Source organism: Diplotaxodon limnothrissa, linkage group LG17 (assembly GCF_057381915.1).
Source record: "Diplotaxodon limnothrissa isolate DT_005_m linkage group LG17, D_limnothrissa_male_GT1.1, whole genome shotgun sequence".
In the NCBI taxonomy this organism is placed as follows: domain Eukaryota; kingdom Metazoa; phylum Chordata; class Actinopteri; order Cichliformes; family Cichlidae; genus Diplotaxodon; species Diplotaxodon limnothrissa.
The window spans coordinates 29,733,501-29,754,267 of record NC_140612.1 but is presented as its reverse complement, the minus strand read 5'-3'; the positions used below and the strand labels follow the sequence as shown (position 1 = coordinate 29,754,267).

The following is a 20,767-nucleotide window of genomic DNA, read 5'->3' as shown; positions in this document are numbered from 1 at the left end:
GGAGAGCCTGTGCCCTCCCCCTCGCTGACCAGAGGGGCTGAGGCTAGGTCTGCGGCACGGCTTGGTCTGTTGTTCTTAACGCATTTTGTAGTCGTGGGAAATGGCGGCCTCGCATAGCTGTCCTTTAAAATCTAGCTCAAGGGTGAACTCCAGGTCACGCTGCAACAAACATTACCAAAAGTGAATTGAAGTAATCAGTTACAAAGAATTACACACAACCAAAAAGGCGAAGGACAAGCAGCACTGTAAGAAATATTTCCTTAATTAAAAAGAAAAGAGATTCTCTATTAATTAACAGCATGCACACAGCAAATAAACAGGACATTTTCTATTATTAACAATAACTACAGGGAACATAGGACATACCATTATTTGAATATTTTCTGTTATTTAATGGTGTGTGGTCAGGATACAGAAGAAGCAGCTACTTTTCAGCAGCTCCTTTGCCACAAGGGGTCACCGTAGTGGGTAGCTCTTCCTGACGCAGCCCCAAAGGGGATTTTGTGGCTCAGGCTGGAATTAAACCAGCTACTTTTTGCTTGCTAAGCAAATATGCGCTATTAGAGGCAGTCTACAGTAAAACAGGATGTTAAAAATATGGCATTTTTTACTAATTGAAGGTTTATCTATAGTAAAAAGAGGACTTTTTCCACTATTTGTATCCATATCTTTATTATATTTCTAAGTATGTTGCTGCTGTTGTAATTTAGGTAAATTCCCTTTTTAAGTCTAGAGAATTGTCTTGAAAATTTTTAGTCTTACCACATTCTTCTCGTTGGGCCTGACAGCAAGACTGCCAAAGATCTCCTCTCCCTTCTTGACAGTTAGGTAGTCCTCTAAATAAAACACAGTCTGTTTCCAGTGTGTGCTTGGGGCATCTGGAGCTAAAGATAGGATGTGATGGAGGGCAAGGGAAAAGGCAGGGAAGTGAAAATGAAAGATGGTGGAGATGATAAAGAGAGAGGAGGAGAGAATTTGAAATTAGGTTAAAGAGGAATGGTGGTGAGGAAAGAGGAAAGAGGAGTAAAGAGGAGTAGGGGAAATAAAAAGATTTACAGAATAGTCTTGACAGGCACTAGACTGCCTTCGGCATGTTAGCATAGAAGAAGTATAACAGCAAAGTGCCTGAAATTCTCTCATCCAATGGGAAAAATACAGAGGCAGATAGAAGAGATCTCCTTCGGTGATGCTCAGCCTCAGGGCCAACAGACAGCCAAAAAATAGAACCTCCTCTACGTGATATTATGTAAGCACCGGATGCGTGAATGTATTAACATAAGCTTGCATAACATATTTCACTATAATAGGTGTCCTCAACAGCATGATGACGCGCTCGGTGATTCTGCTGGTTCAAACACTGGTCACGTAACACCAGCAGAGTGTAGCCAAGAGCTAAGGTGCAGAAATGGAGCGCCATCCATTTAATATCCACTGATTCACTGCTCAAACTACTCAAGTGGCTGCGGGGCGAGCCAGGATGTGAATCTGCTTAACGGTGCAAGCAAATCTTCATGTATCCTTGGCTACAGTTTTATACATTTTATAAACTTTTGTGGTGTAAAATAACTGAATAATCTAGGAGAAATAATATTTATATCAGGTTTTGAAATCTGTGAATCGCTGAACACCTCAGTTCAGTTCTGAAACACACTTGCTGTGACAAATAAAACTGATCACAAGTGAAAAAGAAATGTCACTCATTGGTGTTTCAGTTAAATAACAAGTGGATTTGGAGAATATGTGTTTTAAGGCATAAGTTTCAGAAAAGATTGTGAGTGTAGACATTTAAAGTTCCTTAGAATTGTTTTATCATTGAAAGTGAACTACAGGAGTTGTCCACTCTTTTCATAAACCTTTCTGTTGCATCGCATTGGGTACATTGCAATAGAGTCCTGATAGACAATCCTGGGAAGTAATTGTCCTTGTCTGCTATGCAGCATAACACAACCTCACTATATAAGCACCACATGGAGAAAGTAATATCAAAAATGTATAGTACAGTACTGTGGAAATGGCTTGAATCACCCCTCAATTCTGTATATTTTCCTTCAATGATGGGAAATGGGTGCAGCAGTTTGTTGAAACGAGTTTTATTCAGGAATAGTTCTCCAGGCTTCTTGAAGGACATTCAGAATTCTTCCATGGATGTTGGCTGTCTTTTGATCTTTTCCTTGTTGGGATGATCCAGAGATTCAGGCTCTGGCCAACCCCTGATTGATAGTTCGATTCATGACTGATAGTTCCATGTGTGTTTTTCTGTGTTTGGGATCATTGTCATGCTGATAAATCAAACTGTTACCAATCTCTTTCCACATTATATTGCACGGTGGCACAAACCTAACTGCACTTTTCTGTGTTTGTTATTGAATCGATTTTGACAAGATCCCCAACACACCTCCACAACAAATTCATCTCCAAACCATGAGAGAGCCTCCCCTGTGTTTTACAGATGGCTGTAGTGACTCTTTCCTAAACACCTTGGTTCATATTGATGATTTAAACAAATCCAAAATGTAAGTTTTGGATTGATCACTCCATAACACCTGCTGCCACTTATTTTCTGTTCAGTTCTCGTGTAATTTGGCATGCCTCAGCCTTTCATTCCTGTTTTCCTGCTTTAAAAATGGCTTCTTTGCAGGCACCCTTCCTTTCTCATGAGACTTTACTGAGCCGTAGATGGATCAGCCAAAGTACCAGATGCATCTTTTCTGGAGTTTTTTCTATTTTTTAAAAGACATGCATTTCAGACACTGTTCATCTGCTGTAGATAATTTTGTCATTTCTTTTGTCCTCCACCCGTTCAGTGTCCTCAATTTTGTTAATTAGACTACCCAGCATGCTCAGAAATGTCAAGGTTTTTAACAATAGATCTTAGGAATCACCTTGTTGGTCCAGAAATAGCATTTTAGGGCTGTTAAACTGTGGTGTCTTTGGAATTTTTGATAGATTCAGCTAAAGAATTGGAACAAATTATGTATTTTTGTAATGAATTGCTAGTCGCAGAGTTCCAAAAGATAAAATTACAATTCGTTTTTTTCTACGTTATCTGTTATGTGTGGAAATAAAACTGATTCATCCCTTGAACTAGGTGCCTTTTTTTAACGCTTGAATGATTCATAGGTCAGTGTTAAGTGGCTTACCAAATAAGAAATATTCCTCTTCCTTAAAATAAGTGAAAAAGCAGCCAATATCTAATGAAAAACCCTGGAAGATTATCAGAAAGCTGGGAGAACGACCAGTTAAACCAGTTTAACATTTTGAAGTCTGGTTACCAGGGTTGATCAAGACTTTTACACACACTGTACCAAAATATGTGACACAATTTTTTTTTCTATTTGATTGACCCAGAGGTTTAAATCTCAACTCTTTAAAATAAAAAAGGCTCCTGTTTAGCCTCACCAGTGGAGAAACCAGTCTTCTTGTGACATTTGGTGAATTCAATGGTGAAATAGGTGACCAGAGCATGGACGTAATCATTGCGCTGAATCTGCAGACAGAAGGCTGAGGTGAAGGACAGGTCCTCTGGCTTCACAGTGTAGATGTCCACTTCCTGAAAATAAAATTGCCAGTAGCTGATGTTATATATGTCAGGGCAAATGAGCTTGAAATCCATAACCATGCTATTTCAGAATAGAGCCACTGTACAATCACAGGCTTGCAACTTGCCACCACCATTTGCGATCTCTCACATACACATGCGGCACATGTATGTCAATGCTTCTTGATTATTCACCATGATTACTGTGCATGTGCAAGAATATGTGTGTGTGTGAAAGCCCACAGGTTGAATCACGGCTGGCAAATGAAGCCTGCTCGCACTACACATGCTGTGTGGGTGTCCTCCCTCATGTCTACAAGGGAGGGAGGTTTTGTGCGTGTGAGTATATGTGTGTGTTTTATATCAAACTGCCTTACTGAGGTAGCCACAGATCTAAGTACTTTGTCACCTGCTAGGCATCATACTGGGTTCAAAATAGAGGAGCAGGTGCATATCTGCTTTGCATGTAGATGATGCTGTATTTAGGAGGATGGAGGGGGATTTTTATTTTAAATTGCAACCTGTTCATCTTGCCCAGCCTATTGGGCTTTGGAGCACTCGGCCATGTGGCGTCACCATGACAGATTGTGATTTAACACCTCTGTCCTTTCCAATGATACCAGGCCAGTATCGTATACAGCAAATTGTAGGAGGAGAGAAAAAAAATCCCCGGGAGCGACTTTGTAATTTTAGCAAGCGAGGAATGACTGGCAGTTTGAATTAAGAAGCGGTGAAGTGGCTGGCAGGGGTGGGTTGGGGTGAAGATGCCCTGAATACATACATGTAAAAAAGATACCTGCAGTGAGAATAAAATTTCAGACAGGCATGTCAGTGGCTAAGCTCCTCCATCCTAACACATGAATCACCTTTTCTTAACACAAAAGCAAGACCATCGCTTATCACACTGATGGAGAGCCCATTTCATTCCCACTGGTGACTCAATGCCTGCTCTTGTGTGACATTTCACCATCGCACAGAGAGAAAGACTGAGTGAGACCTCCCTATTCACTCAGACTACTGAGGCCTGACATTGTTTAAAATCAGAGAATGGGACACAAGATGAAAGGAACGGTGGAGTGATTAGAAAAGTGAAAGTGAGAAACGAGACTATAAAATGATGTGAGACAGAGATAATGAAAAAAGGGGCAATGAAGACATAAAATGCTTGGAATAGAAAGAAACATGATATATGGAGAGAAAAGGGACAGTGAAATAGAGAAAAGGTAAAGGTAGAGGGGACAAACAAAAAGGCTATCACCTCTGTGAATGCTCTCATCCTCTGTTCATTTGCGAGATGAAAGACAAGCTTCTGTTGTATCTTCAAGCATGAAAACAGAGCTGCAGCCTATTACAGCCAGCCAGAAATCTCTATTATGTACTAGAAAATAGACTCAATAGATGGGGAATGTTCACAGTGACAGAGGATCACAGCTGTCTGACTTTTTCTGGGAATTCATGTACCCAGGAGATAGAGAAAAACAAAAGTGTTTGGATATGTGCCACAAACAGGTATGAAATCATACTGTAGACAAAACGCGTTCACAAACTGGTACAAATGCAGACTAACCTTCAGAAGGCAGGCGTTCGTCACCACTTGCTTGGGATCTACCACATCTACCAGAGGCTCTTTGATGGCCACATTGCGAATGCAACTCATGTCGAACCCATATACGTTTTCCCACCCTGTACATACAAAAAACAAACCAGATACCCATGTGAATGACCATGCACACAATATGTGTTTTCTGGATTTTTTTTTCTCCTTCAGTTTTCAGGCACAAGCAAAGCTCTGTTCTCCCTGTTCCTGCTAAGCTGTCAGCACAAAAAAGGTAGCAGAGAAAATAAAACAGAGCGCTTGACTCTGCCAGGAAGAACAGTCCCGCTGTCTTTCTGTCTATCCAGGCCGTATGTGGAGAAAGACAAGCCGTCCCGAAAATATACTCTGGCCTCCTCCTCTACCTCCTCCAGAATGTCTGGCATCCTTGTTTTATTATAATTTGGGCTGAAAACACACCAAAAAACACATTCACTCCCCCACTCACTCAGTCCCTTCACTCCACCTTGCTTTGTCAGGAGGCCAAACACTAAGTCTGTATCATGAGATGGTGAGTGTGCCACCAACGCAAAAAAAACTAAAAATAAGAGTGTGAGGGTTTGGGGTAAAGTGAGTTCTTTTGGGATTTATGTGAAAGAATGTACCTTTATGTATGTTTAGATGTAATAAAGCACAGGAGGCCACCTGTGCAGTGAAAGGGAACTCAGTAGGCGTTATTGACCCAGATTCAAAGCCGATGTACGTACAGGTTTGAATGGCACCTTTAATACTGGATCACAATGTTAAGCTCAGCCCTCCAGCTGTGTTAGCTATTTGAACACATGCCGTGAGTTTGGAGCAGAGAAAGCAGTTCAGGATAAAAAGTAACACGCTGGTTTAAATGCTTTTGAACCTCTTGCTGCACAACAGGTTTCAATGCTAGATTAAACTACTTCCACTTAAATTAAAAATTATTTGCATTCACCCAATTTTTAATCTTATGGTCTTTATGGCTATAACCCAATAAATACCCTGTACATTTTAGCCACTTTTGCAGAAGGTACTGCTTTTTACTGTGGCATGTTTTGGGTTTTTTCCCCCTTGCAGTCACTAATCAGCATTTAAGAAAAATCTATGGCTTGTCACTGTCACATAAAGTACTGTTTGGTTTTATAACCTACAGCTTCACTGTTTTGGTTCAGTCTTAGAAGTAGCTAGCTCTTTTCAGATGTTTTCAGTTTGGGACTGAAAACATCTGAGGCATTTGAGGCAAGCAGGAAAAGCTCAGTAGGTAGAGTGGTGGCCCCATGATCGGTAGGTTGGGGGTTCGAATCCACTGAACGACTACCCTGAGGTACCCCTGAGCAAAGTACCGTCCCTACACACTGCTCCCCGGGTGCCCAATGGCTGCCCACTGCTTCACTGAGTGAATGGGATAAATGCAGAGAGAAATTTCCCCACAGGGATCAATAAAGTATACATTATTATTATTACATTATAAACAAGTTGCTCTACTAGTGAGGAGAGTGGAACCCAGTATTTTAATTTAGCAACTGATGAAGTCTAAAGCTGGTCAAAGAAACTGACTTTCATTTGCAGTCATGTGAAAAAAAAAAAAAAAAACAACTTCCACAGGACTATGCACTTTAGCAGCTTGTAAAACCACCTTTAACAGCAATTTCTACGTGACTTTATCAGTCTCTCACATTGTTGTAGAGGAATTCTGGCCCACTCTTATTTACAGTGTTGCTTCAGTTCTTTGAGGTTTGTGGGCATTTGTTTATCCACAACTCTTAAGGTCTCAACGCAGCATTTCAATCAGACTCAGGTTTGTGCTTTAACTGGGGCATTGCAACAGCAGTATTGTTTTGTTTTCCATTTTTAGCCATTCTGTTGTACCTTTGATGCTTTGCTTGGGATCATTGTCTTGCTGCATGACTCCTTATCAGACCATATATAAAGTAGACAGAAAGGCATGAAGTGGGAAAAGAAAGGGCCTCGGGTCTGACCCAAACCTAGGCTGCTACCTTTCACCCTCACAGAGGCTTTCTCCCAGCAAAGTAAACACTTGTTCAATCTTTTGTACTGCCACAAACATTAACATGCTAACTCACACCTGTAGAGTCTGAAATGTAACTTTTGGACTTTTTGTAATCTGGTTTTACTGACTACTTAAATCAGTTCGGAATACAAACCAAATTTAAACAAACATTCATATGCACTTTATCTACTACTCATCCACAGGAACCATCACGCTGTGACGCAACAGTGGGCACTAGTTAAACACAGCTGAGAGGAAGCCCGAAAGAATTTAAATGAAACTGCAACAAATGTATCGTAACTACTCACAATGTATCTTAAAGTCCTTGTACTGCCGGTCTTCAATGGCTACCACGTAGAGCGCTGCTCTGTCAGGGAACATCAGGCCTCCAGGTTTCTGAATACAAGAAGAAAACAAAAGTCAGGTAACCAGTGAACACACACACAAAGGCCATCAATCACTCATACTGTTCACACACCTGGCATGTAATAAAAGATCACATGTGCTGAGTTCAAAGCCTGCTGACAGCCATTGAGGTTAGCAACCTGATCATTCATGTATGACCTCAGCATCTGGCGAGCAGACACATGCAAGCGAGCGTACAGTAAATTCTCCACTTCAACGCTGTGTGCTGTGTCTATGTGTCAAATAGCCTTATTTGTCCAGCCAGCCACTCACAGACACACACGCACATAAAGCCCTGCTTAACTCCCCAAACCTCCCGCAGCACCATCTTACCAGCCACTTGTCCCTGGCAAAGATGACCGTGTTGAGCATGGATTCGTAGAAAAGGCAGTAGCCCATCCACTCTGAGATTATAATGTCCACCTTCTCCACGGGCAGCTCCACCTCCTCCACCTTGCCCTTGAAGATGGTAATGACTGCAGTGTGCATAGCCACAAAACAGCAGGCAGTAAATTACTTCACAGCTTCTTCATCAGATTAGAGCAAATGACTTTGTTCTCAAATGACAATGTTTGTACGCCTTGGGATTGCTGTAAATTAGTCCAACTTAATTATTGTTGTCATCTGGCGCCTGATTTTTTTTTTGGTGCATGCATTTTATTTGTCTCATTTCCCCATTCTGACATCTTTGACCTCCAGAGGAAGAAGACACCACCAATTTAAAGAGGTGTTACACGGCAGGGAGTTTTGTATTACCAATTGACCTATGATGTGCAGTATATATCATTAATTTCATTACTAAATATAAGGAAAAATAATTTTAAAAATGTATACATTTTCTCAGGGCAGGTGTTCATTCATTCAGTGAATTTAAGCCATCTGTGTTCCACAACATTAATGAATGCAGTGCACAGATGCTTTCCTTCTAAAGTAGCATAAAGGGGCAGTTACTGAATTTATGCCAAGGTTTTGTAAATTGAGCTAGTCACAAAATTTCATTTATCAAATATTCAGAAATTACAGGAAAATTCAGCAATTCAATACTCTGCCCCTAATAACACAATTGGAGGTTAAATTACCTTTTTCTAATGACTGATAGTCAGTTCTACATCTACTTTTGGAATATTTATAGTTATTAATGCATAAACGGAAGTCCTGACATTATAACTTTACCACTAGTCTATGTTCAGGGGATCAAAAGCCAAGTACCTGAAATGTAAATATAAAAGATTAAATTAAAACCAGCCTAATGTCAAATATGTAGGTTATGAAACCAAGCATCTGTTTCCCATCCTCCCTCTGTGAAGTTCAGGGTGGCATTTTACAATGGTAATAAGCCCCACTGAGGGGATTCTGATTGATGGCAAAGATTACTGTTATTTGACGAGCTGCCATTTAACCATCAGGACTGTGACTAATATTGTCAAGTGTGACGGTAATGATGGAAATATACAGATTTTACACGCTACTTCTCAACCAGATATGTTTGCATCGTTCTGTCTTCAGATAGGTGGATGTGGGATTATGGCAGTAATGAGAAACAATACTTCTTCTTACCATTGTGCAGGTGATTCGACTTGATAATCTTCTCTGAATATTCAGATATACTTGAGCATTCAATCTGCAGGATCACAGAAAAATAACATCCAGTTAAAAGGTCGAGACATGGAGTTATTGGTCTATCTTTAAATTAAAAACAAACAAACACTTTTTTGATCAATTTATCAATAATTAGAAAATATTTCATGGGTTTTAGTGTGAGTAAACACACACAAAAAATTAATCAAATCCATCTAAAAACACTAAGGGGCTTTTTGCATCTTCAAGTGCAAATAACAGTGTCTATGGATGCAGCTGCTGTTCTTCCAGATAAGTGTGGAGCAGGGAAATTATTTTACTGCTATTGTTAAATAATAAATATAATCTGCAGCATGGATATTGCATTCAGGGGTTGAACAGTGTGTGTCTTTCAGAAAGGCTAAAAGTCACAGGCTGACAGGAAACAGGCTTGCAGAGAGTTTGCAGAAGCAGGAAGTTATTTTGAGCAGCAGGCTAAGACGAGGCTTTAACAATGTAACAGATAGCTTTAAGATGGCCTTAAGATGTTATGCATACAGTTATTATGTTGACCTTGTATTTCAGGTGCAGTTATGACTATTTTATACACAATGCATATCTGTGCTTATTAAAGAGTTGGAGCTCGGTCAATTAATTGGGGGTTGGAAGCTTTGTTCGGCGCGATGTCCGGACAATCTATTGTGCAAGTGACTTGGAGCCATAGAAGGAATTGCAGTACATGCTTACAAAACACTTATATATCAGATCATTTTATATTAAGCTTTTAAGTAGAGGTTCTTGGTTAAAACATTTATTTAGTAGAAGACATACACATAGTCTCAGTGAGCCTCTGGTCTGGTGAAAGGTCAGAAGTGCAACAGGTGAATTGAGAAAGAGCATGTGAGGTCGTGACACACACACATGAGTTAGATTTATTTAGAGGAGAGATTAGTCATGTCTCGGCAAGAAAGAGGAACAATTCACTTTAAGACAAGAACGGAAAGTACCAGCCATGAAAATAGAAGATGATCTTCTGGGTTAAAAGTCCTTGTGGTGTTGATCTGATCTATGTATAAAATGTATCTGTGACGCATGAAGGGGCGTCAGTAAATCAAACCCTGATGCTATAAAATATCTGTTTATGCTTTGAGGAAGTCGAAGATCAATTGCTGTCTGCGTACAGAGTTGTCTTCCCACACGTGTGTATTCATTAAAAATCATTGTTTGACCAAGAGCTTCTGGACCAAGGGTGGTTTGTACTCTCCCTCCTCAATTTTGAACCTTAACATAAGTCATCTCAGATCTGGTGCCAAATGAAAACTCATGATTAAACCTTCCTATTCATGGGTATACTACAGCCTATAAATCATACATAACTGTGGGTTACAACACCAACCTGTCACTTACAGCTGTTCTCTAAGGGGAGCCAGGTGTCTCTTATTGCCTCTGTCTAACAGAGTTTGCCTGACAAGCTCTTAAGATACATTTTTAAAAAGCCAGGATACTTTTTTAAAATAAATGTATTTGATATGGAGGAGTCAGAAGTCAAATATGTGTAGACTGCAACTATTTCTCTCATAAAGATTTAAACAACAGCAGTGAATGTTTGATTGCAGTGAAGCATTTGTTTGTGGTCAGATAGTTCATCTATTTGTCTCACCCCGTACACATGTTTGGCACCGGCGTTGGCAGCAAACATTGAGAGGATTCCAGTGCCGCTACCGACATCCAGGACTATTTTATCTTTGAACACGTGCTTGTTGTGGTACATGGCATTCCTGTAGGTCAGTGTCCGCACCTCATCTTTCAGCATCTCCTGCAGTGATAATAAGAGTAAGAGTCCATGTTACCTGATGATTTTTCCAGTACCGGCACGCATACAAAGGACCAAAAACTCAACTACCAAAGAGCAGTGTGATTCATAAAAATCCTCAAAGGAATACATATTACACATTATGTTACATAATGGATCTACATTGTGGCAAGTGTGGGCAGTTTTGAGAATACATTGATTTTTTTTCCATGAGTAATGATATGGAAAAGGCAGTATTTAGGCCAAAAGCGTTAGTGACAGTGGCAGAGCTTCTTGAAATAGACAGGAGTACAACACAAAGCCTTTGGGGACTGCCTGATACCCTGAGCCCATTCACATATCCCACTTTCCTTCTTTTTCACTTTGCACTGCTTTAATCAGGACACACTGGTTGACTGCAAGCAGACAAAAAGCTGACCTATATGCTAAATGCAGACACTGTTTAAGAGGTCTATATGTTCCTAAACTTTTCCACCATCTCTTTGTCACATACCAAGGTCATTAGTTGGGCTGTGGCCTTGGCACTTTACTTCAGATAGTTTTAAAAGACAAACAAACACTTTTTACTACTGGAGTGCTGAATATGGATTTTTACCATGCATATAATGTTTTTAGTGGTGCTTGGTAATAGAAAAGCCTTGTGTTTTGTCAGTTGTCAGCTACTGAAATCACTTTTAATACTTAAAGTTTGGTTCATGCTGGGAGTTTATTATTCGATAAATTTAATAATTTCAAAAATGTTGCAGATGCTTTTGTTTAAATCTCAAACTCCTTTTAAGGGCAGATTCTGAGAGTTCTGTTTTTATTTGTCTCCATTTTGTTGCTTTTAGTCGTTCGTTAGGCTTTCCCTTGGCATCTGTTACCTTAAGTGGATCTACTGAACTGAAGGTTTGATTTCTGTATGCACAAGGTTCACAGTTATTGAAAATACAGCATAAGAATATGCATCAAAATCAAAATAAAAGCCCAATTGTCCTTGTATATTATAGTGTTAAATCGGTTTAGGTTATTTTTTGACATATCCTACTAGTGTAAAGCCAGCCAAGCATGGTTGAAATTCCTTGGCAAAGATAGAAAGAGTCAAGGGGGTGCCTTTTTTTAAAAATTCTAATCATACCAAGCTGCTGTTTTTCCAGCCCTGTCTGCATACCTCATGGATGCCAAAGTGAGCATAAGAGTCAAAGTAGTAGTCCCGTGATGTCATTTCCTCGGGGCTGATGAACTTGGCAATCTTGCCTCGACCAGGACAGGTGGCCAGTGCTGCTACATGAGGCGTATGGGGAACGCAGGGCACATGGTGGGTAGTAGGCACTGGTTTAGGCAGTGGGGAGGGCTGAGCAGACTGAGAAATGGGGGACATTACAGGCTGCTGCCTCTGTTAAGGACATACAAGAAAAGAAAAAAAAGGGAGAGTTTGTAGCATCATTTAGACATCACAGTCAAGTTAATGGTTTAAAACGAAATTATGGGAATACATAGGTTACAGGTTAATAACGGTCTTCTAGAGAGATCATTCAATTCAAACCAAGAATAAACTCTGAAATGTTTTTTAATTGTATTGTAAAGCCATTTCCATAACACATATGAGACAGCGGTGATACACTGTGCACTCATGGAGGAGCCGGCAAGAGATGCAGGTTCCGCTTCAGCACCAAGGACAGCGGACATTATCACGTTCAGCAGCCCATGTCCGTGCATCAGTAATGAACCACTTAATCAAAATGCAAATATTCCATATGCATCGTCTATTTTAACTGCATTTCCATGCGTCTTTTGAGTCTAGAGCTGTCCTGACATCTGCAGGACATGCACTTTACTTAGCTTACAAGCCATCAGTGCAAAATCTATTCTTAAACTCGTCTCCATAATTATCGCTGAAAAATACAGAGATATGCATAATATCTACACCAAATGTGTTGACACGATCAAAAAATACCAGACGGAGAGTTCACCGGTCCCGCTAAATGCGGTGCAGGACACCACAAGGTCCCTACCTCTGAGCTGTCCGCCTCCGCCATCTTCCGCCGTAGCAGCAAACAACGCGACGAATGCCTCAGTCCCATGAGAGCTGACGAGATTTAGGCTACAACTCTTTTAAGTGTTCGGGGGCTCTGAAATCCTAATAGAAGCGTGGGAAAAATAACAGAGAGCCACAGAATATGACTGGAACACACGGAAAAGTGAGGGTCATTCTAAGAATGTATCACAATTTCTTACAAATTAGGCTAAACCCACTCCCGGTGGAAAGTTGTGAATATGAATTTGAGCGAGGTGAAACGTTCGGATATCCATACTATAAATGCGATACAGGTTGTTTTTAGTGGGAGGACTCAGGGAGGCAGAGCAGTCTATTGGCTGGAGAGATGGTGTTGCGAGTAGAAGGTTGTAGGTTTGATACCAGCACTAGTCGGTCCTTCCGTTAAAACCCTCGTGCGCCGCTTCAGCGTAACCCGCTCGCTCATTTTTACATCTCCGGTAAAAGCAGGCTATCAGAGAAGACGCGAAATGTGCCGCACCACCACCAAGAAAGACATTCAGTCGCGTATTACAAAAGCAGTTCCACAAAAATGCTTCTCATCAGCCACTTCATCTCTTGGAAACAGCTCTCATCACAGGGACTCCGACACCAAAAGTCGCATATTTTTGTGTTAAAGCCCTTTTAGTTGTAACGCCGAAGGCTTTCTCCGCAGAGAAAGTTTAAAAAGGGGAGTTCAAACTGCTTAGTGTGCACCCGCCTGCCCGTTAAACTGGGACCCCGCTGACGACATGAAACGAGTGGTGACAAAAATACAACTGTCACCAAAAAGAATAGCTTAATCTCTGCCTTCTCAAAGCTAGATTCCTTCTCACACCAGACTTTCCCACAGTTAAAGGACCCAGGCAACCGGCAAGATTCTTAGTGGCTCGCTTATATAACACAGGTGTTTGAGTTGGAGAAGAAAAAAACAACAACTGCAATACAAACGTGGTATGCTAATTCTGACCATGAGGCTGTTTAATGTTGAGAGAGGTGTAGGCTACCTATAGGTCCCTTAATGATATCTGAATTGTAAATCGATTAAAGGTGTGCAGCTTCCGATTAGTAGCAGTAAATAGTTTTTAATTACTTGGCACAAAGCCTATCAGAATCATGTTATAGTTACATTGTTACTTGAAAGTTGATTCCGTTTATAATTTCATGGTAATTTGTGGAAAGCTAAAAATGATTTTGACGATATCTTTTTTCAGTGTTACAACCAAAACGTACAAAAAAAGCTATTTGACCCGATTCATGACTGAGTAGTCTACCACAGACAACGCATGGAAACAGTCATGTATTCGTTGTGATATGAAAATCAGTCAGAGCAGGTCCATTCAAACAATACACATATACATTAATTTCTGAGCACATTTTTTCATACGTTATTCGATCATTTCCGTTTTGGAATCTTTATTTTAAGTGTTAGAATATATCCATCCATCCGTTTTATGTTGTTGGGGGACAGCAGCCTCAGCAAACCATTCCCCTCCTCCTGGACTCACCGAGGCGTTCCTATAGGCCAGACAAGAGATGTAATCTAGCCTCCCGGTAGGACATCCCCGGTAAAGCTCGCACAGGAGGCACCCAGGGGCCCAGCTCACACACCATAGTTAAAATATTTAAATTTCAACTAAATTTGTAGTAATGATCGGATTTCCTCACTTATCTACACCACACTCCTTGTCCTTGATTTCTTATCATTTCTTATCGTTCCTCTGTCCCTTAATAGAAACCACATATATAGAAACTATCCTCCCTTTCAGTTGTCTTTTGCACTTCCATATCGGAAAGTAGTTACTGTAGGTTATTTTCTGCTTATGCGTTAATGTAATTAATTAACTTATTTATCCTTAAGTAAGGTAATGACTTAAGTTCTAATGCTTTTTGTCTCTTGAGTTAGCTGTCAATGTGGGATTTTTTTCCCCTTTTGTTCAGTTAAAGCTGCCTTTCATTCTTCAACACAGCTTAAACTCTAATAGGTAAGCTTTCTTGTAATTTCTTAGTTCTGCAGGCTTCTTGAAACACATCCGAGACTCTTCTTTGGATGCTGGCTGCCTTTTGTTTTGTTTTCTGTCAAGATGATCCCACACTGCTTCGATTATCTTGAGGTTCGAACCCTGGAGAGATCAATCCATGACTGATGCGTTGTTTCATCCAGGCATACTTTGACTACATTGGCAGTATGTTTGCGATCATTGTCGTACTGAAAAATGAAGTTGCTGCCAATCAGACACTACGTGGTATTACATGGTCGATCAAAATCTGGTGGAACTTTTCTACATTCATAATTTGATTAATTTGGATAAGAGCTCCAACAACACTGGCTGAAATCCAGCCTCAAAGCACGGTAGAGTATCCACGCTGTGTTAAAGATGGCTATAGACATTCACTGTTGTATCTCTCTTCGGACCTCTTCCATGCATATTTCAAATTTGGATTCATTACTCCATAAGACATATTACAGCTGATTTCTTTTTCCAGTCAATTTCTTGTGTAATTTGGCACACCTCAGCCTTATTTGTCTCTGTTCTCCTTCCTTAAGAATGGCTTATTAACAGCCACCCTTCCAACTCAGATAACTTTTGATGAGGTTTCAGTGAACAGTATGCTGTTTAAATGAAGGGCCAGCTACATCTCAAATGGCCTTCAGAAAGCCTGGAGATTTTTCAAGACCATTATAAAAAATGACAAGCAAGTCTGGCTCTGTGGAATCAAAATCTAAAGAAATGAAGAGTGGCTCAAGACTTTTGTACATTACTGTAACTCCTGTAACTTTTAAGCATGCTGCCCTCTTTCTTCATCCCAATCAGAAGTCACAGCAGGTGCTTTTTTAGTGGCTGCAAAAGTCAAAACACCTGCTGTGTCATCACTGATTGTGTTGTGGCTCTAAGCACAACAAATGTGTACTTTGAATCAATAGAGAGCAGTGTGATTGACCATTTTTAGACTTTTTTTTTCTTCCCAGTAGCCTACCGATATTCACTGGTGTTGTTTCAGGTCAGAGATTTCTCCCCTTGTATTTCACATCAACCTCATGTAGAGCTGACCCTAAATCATTCTATTTCTATTTTACACCTGATTACACAGTTGGCCCTCCTCAGTCTTTTAGACATACGACTAAAAGAAAAAAGTATATGTTTTGCTTAAGATGGGATAGAAGATCATGTTAAGGAGAGAATAATGCAGTTAAATCCTGCAATGTAATATTCACGCTGCCTTCTTCCAAGAATGTCAAAATATCTTTCATCGCACAATGTTTGATTTCCATTTCCAGAGGTATCCGTACCTCTTTCATTACTCTCCCTCAGTCTTTTCATAGTCTATCAAAGGATTCAGTTAATAGTAACCCACTTTGAAAAACATAACAAAACATTTGTCGCAAGGAAAAATGGGCTCATTTCCCATTAATGACAGACAACACACAATGAAACACACTGGTTTTTAGTCACAGTTATGGGTGAGCTCCATCAGTGGTGCTTAAGAAGATCAGCCCACGCATCACACTTGAGGATAATGCGAGCGCATACACTTTATCATCCACACAAATCAGTGTGGGGGCAGGAGCACACAGGCAGGAGTCAGGAGTGAAAGCAGTGGGCAGAATACTATTGATTGACTTATAAGTCTCACAAAGCTGTGAGCGTGACAAAGACGTGAGTCGCAGCAAGTTCCATCATAAACCTATAGTGTTAAAGACTCCAAGCAGGGTAGCAGCAAGGCTCGGCGACACTGACCTTTAGCCTGTAATTATATGAAGAATTAAATATCTCTATATCTTCTTCAAGGTGTGTTATGTCTTATGCACACACTTAACCAGAGCCACTGTAATCTTTTGAAGCAATGTAGTGCATTCAATGGGTCAAAATGGCACAGGGAAGACGTTACAGTCCTTTTGTATTTATATGAGTTCTGCCTAAACTATGAGGAATGCAATATAAAGGAACGATATGAGAAAATCAGTCTTGACGTGAAGTTTATTCAGGTAACTTTTCAAATACATAAAATCAATTCATTTCCAGTTACTGCTAACTACAAAAAACAGCTTAAACAGAGAGTTCATCTTCTCATCTTAGTATCATCTCTTTCTGTGAATCTGATAAAGCTTTTAATTTGAATTTGATAACAAAAAGCAGAAGGTCTGGCATGAATTTCTGTGTGTGTGTGTAATTTTTTTTTTTTTAAATTCACCTGCATGTAACCTTGTCTAAATACAAAAATATACATACAAATATCTTGTCAAAGTCTATCTTACTTACATTATGAAGTCAGCTGGTAATTTTAGCCACTGAAATATATTAACATCATAGCATATTACATTAGACAAAGAAGGCAAACATATAGAATGATCTTGTGATGAACTTCCAAGCAGATATAGTTTTACATACTGATTATGGAAATGCTGAAGCCTAGTTTGTCTTCTGCAAATGAGGATCATACTAAGCTAATCTGTGAGGTACAGGTGTTATGACAAGAGGGGCAACATTCATTTTGTCTGTGTTATAATGAGGGCAAAAATATGGATAAAGTTTGTCTTTAAAGCGAAAGCCACTGAAAGAGTAGATGTGTGACTTGAAATCCACATCATAGAAAGAAACCACTCCCTTATCGTAGTCCACGAAGATGCCCACTTTTTGAAGCTTTTTTAACTGTACCAATATAACAGCTGAATTTTCATATCCATAATACTTGCCCTCACTTAATCCGATGGTCCAATAACCATCTGAAACTGATAGACGTGTGTCTCCCTTTCTATCTACAGACTCTCTCACCACTCCAACAGTCCACTTACTCTTATCTTTCACCTGCACCTCAAAGTAAAACTTCCCCCCTGTGAAGCCCTCCTTTGCTAAGACTTCTGGATACATCTCAAATCTTTTTGGATTTTTTGGAAGATTCTGTTTTTCTGCAGTTCCAACTTGTTTTCGGTCTTGACTAATGGTAAGTGAGCAATGTGCTGTGTCGGGATCAATAGTCAAGTCTACTGCATGTTCTCTCATTCTTTTCATTTTGATCTCTGGAACTTTCTCCAAAATTATATCAGCTGTTTGTTTCACCTGAGCCATGGCTCTTCTCACTTCATTAAAAGACAAGTTGCTGTAAACACCAGCACTGGACCAGCCCTTACTTGAAGGAGCCCGTAAGCTTGAGAAGTTCTGGACAAGACAGTGATGGTCCTCAGATCGTGACAGCTGCTCCAGCTGGCTTATTCTGCTTTTAAGCTCAGCAACTTCCATCCTCATCTCTTTCAGAAAACCTTCAGCCTTTTGTTTCATCGCTCTGTGCCTCTCTTCAATCACCTCAACAACATCAGCTTGACTCTTCTGAATAGAGCGAATGAAGTCAGTAAACATCTGCACACTGGCTTCTTTCTCTTCATCGGCTTCTTTCTGGCTGGCATCAAGTGACTTTTCAATTGCATCTATCTTATCGCATCGTGATTGTATCATCTTGTGGATATTTGCCATTACCTCATCATTTTTTGCTAACACAGCCTCATACTCTTCCTCTAGCGAGATGACATTGTGACTCTTGTGATCGCTTTTGAAACACAACACACAAACACAGGCCTTGTCAGTCCTACAATACAGTTCTGTTATCTTGTTGTGCTTTTTGCACATCCTCTCATCAAGATTAATCACAGGATCGATTAGTTTGTGGCTCTTAAGCACTGAAACTCTCTGATGAGGCTCCAGGTGGACTACACAGAAAGAAGTAAGGCACATCAAACAAGACTTAACGGCCTTTTCTTTCATCCCGGTGCAGATATCACAAAGAACATTTGTTCCTTCTGGGAGCTCTCGGTCTGAAGTTGACACTTTGACTTGGACCAGCTTTGCAAACTCAGCCGCTAACTCAGACATGGTAGTGTTGACGTTGAGTTCAGGTCTCGAAGAAAATGTCCTTTTGCAAAATGGACACTGACAAACGTCACTAGAGTCCCAATACTTGTGGATACACGGGCGGCAGAAGTTGTGTCCACACGGGGTTGACACTGGCTCGGTAAACACGTCCAAACAGATGCAGCATAAGAACCTCTCCTCTGACAACAGACTGCTGGCAGTTGCCATATCTGCACAAGAGCGAAATACAATAAATAAATGAATACTAATAACCTAAAACTAATACAATTCAACTCAGTGGACTGAACAAACTGCTCAGACTGTGTAAGAAACCAGTAAAGTAACCATACCTGCAAAGTCTCAAGTTTCTGATTAATAAAAGCTGCGAAAAATAGAAAGCAAACTTTCTCTATTTAAAAAACAGTTCTCTTTGAGGGGTTTTACTTAAGTTTCGTTTCAACACGTTGGCGTCCAGAAGCGGCCCTCCCTCAGTGGTCACTTACGATACGCCTCTTAATTTTTTTTTAACCCTTTCATGACATTAAAATTGGTGTGAGCCGCATTAAAAATATATATAATTTAAAAGCGCAAAAAAAAAAAAAAAAAAAAAAAAAGATAAGAACTTAACTAAGGGGGCTCTGGGAAGCTCGTTTTGGGGTTTATGTAGGTAAATTTATTATGGATTAAAACGCCCCCCCCCCCCCCCCCCCCCCCAGAAAGTTCTAAATTATAGGCTAAAGTAAATTGGTTACGTGTTAAAACCTTATACTTATATAGGATAAAGTAAAATGTACTAAATTAAGGAATTGTATTGTTTGTAAAGGTGTTGAGACCGTTTGCTCAAACCCACAGGCGTTAGCCTCCAGAGGGTGCTAGATGGAACGTGTGCGAATCACTCAAATCATTCGGATCCGTCCTCTTGGGAAAATGCATGTATGGAGAAGTGTTCACACTGATAGCTGTGATTTTTACTTGGACCAGAATCGCAGGCCAGCTAGCTGATGGACAACTGAGATGGTTTGTAAAGCTAGAATAAGGTGTGCACACATTTTCCATGCTAGATTAAAAATCTCGAGTGCCTTCAAAAAAAAACCCAAAACAAAACAAACAAAAAAAGAAAAAAACACACTCTGGGATTAATTATAGTTTTTGATGGCTACTCCAACCTCCCTTGTTTCCGTTGTGAATCTGTCAGCTGATGCTACATGGTGTTGCTCTGCTTAGTATGCTCAGTTCCATCTGTTGACATTGTCCCAGAGTTCCCACACACAGATTGCTTTCACTGCTTGTGTTTCTCTACTTCTTTGTGCTTGTGTTTCTCTAGTCCTCTAGTTCTTTGTGCGTATGCTTGTGTCTTGTGAGGCAGGAAGACTTGTCCCTCAAGCTTTCACTGTAACAATTTCTTATTTTATCTACAGCAGCCGCTTAGTTCATGTCCAGGAAATCCTGTAGTTCATCCTGACCTTTCCTAATCCATCAAAGAAAAATAGCAACGAGGTTAGCACAAGCTGATAAAACTCTGTAAGATTCTTGATGTTTCTTATCTCTTGCAATTTGGCACCTATAATCTGCCTGAATTGTACTGCAGGCACTGCAGCACGTGGCAGTCTGGGTACAAGAAGTCAGCCATAAGAAGTAGGATCTGAGTAGCTCTTTAAACAAGTATCATTTCTTGTTTTTTAAATTTCTTGTCTTCTCTTTATGACGTGAATAGAAGGCTAGATAAGCAACTGGTGCTAAGAATTGGTTAGGAAGAATGTGAAATTTAAATGAATGGATGCAATAATCACACATGCACACACCAGTGCACACAATGTTTGCTTTCCCCTTAACCTGTTTGTGATTGACATGCACACTCAGTCATGACCTACTCCTACCCCTTTGTGAGAGAAAGAATTGGAGAGCCTAGTGGGTTACAAAACCATGAAAGGTGATAAAGTAACTCCAGCAGAATGGGACTGGACACAGAGGGAATGGTCTGGCACTGAAAAGAGCTGGCTTAAGACTAAGCAGAGCAGG

General features: G+C 40.2%; 2 protein-coding genes across 5 annotated transcripts; both read right to left on the bottom strand.

The window, feature by feature from the left end:
• Positions 1-75: 75 nt before the first annotated feature.
• On the bottom strand, positions 76-12,951 carry prmt8b (protein arginine methyltransferase 8b). Of its 4 annotated transcripts, none has more exons than XM_085376829.1 (10): positions 12,869-12,951; positions 12,039-12,261; positions 10,736-10,891; positions 9,076-9,139; positions 7,852-7,994; positions 7,422-7,509; positions 5,106-5,221; positions 3,400-3,550; positions 763-884; positions 76-159 (listed from the first exon to the last, which is right to left on the bottom strand). In XM_085376829.1, the coding sequence occupies exons 1-10, from the start codon at positions 12,949-12,951 to the stop codon at positions 76-78; spliced, it is 1,230 nt and encodes a 409-aa protein (XP_085232955.1). The 4 variants fall into 4 exon arrangements, with proteins under 4 accessions (XP_085232955.1, XP_085232956.1, XP_085232957.1 ...); XM_085376830.1 differs by having other exon boundaries at positions 12,039-12,263; positions 12,883-12,951; XM_085376831.1 differs by having other exon boundaries at positions 12,039-12,257; positions 12,883-12,951.
• A 4,346-nt stretch (positions 12,952-17,297) lies between these two features.
• LOC146615211 (E3 ubiquitin-protein ligase TRIM39-like) lies at positions 17,298-19,181 on the bottom strand. Its single transcript, XM_085376828.1, has 2 exons — positions 19,099-19,181; positions 17,298-18,978 (listed from the first exon to the last, which is right to left on the bottom strand). Exon 2 carries the CDS (start codon positions 18,974-18,976, stop codon positions 17,345-17,347), a length of 1,632 nt encoding a protein of 543 aa, XP_085232954.1. The 5' UTR covers positions 18,977-18,978; positions 19,099-19,181; the 3' UTR covers positions 17,298-17,344.
• Between the last annotated feature and the right edge of the window lie 1,586 nt (positions 19,182-20,767).

Coding starts and splice junctions, on each gene's coding strand:
- LOC146615211 (XM_085376828.1), bottom strand. CDS start 18,976: ATGGCAACTGCCAGCAGTCTGTTGTCAGAGGAGAGGTTCTTATGCTGC.
- prmt8b (XM_085376829.1), bottom strand. CDS start 12,951: ATGGGACTGAGGCATTCGTCGCGTTGTTTGCTGCTACGGCGGAAGATG. Junction 7,995..9,075: donor GTCGAATCACCTGCACAATG/GTAAGAAGAAGT, acceptor TGCACACTGCAG/TCATTACCATCTTCAAGGGC. Junction 5,222..7,421: donor CAAGGACTTTAAGATACATT/GTGAGTAGTTAC, acceptor TTGTATGTACAG/GGTGGGAAAACGTATATGGG.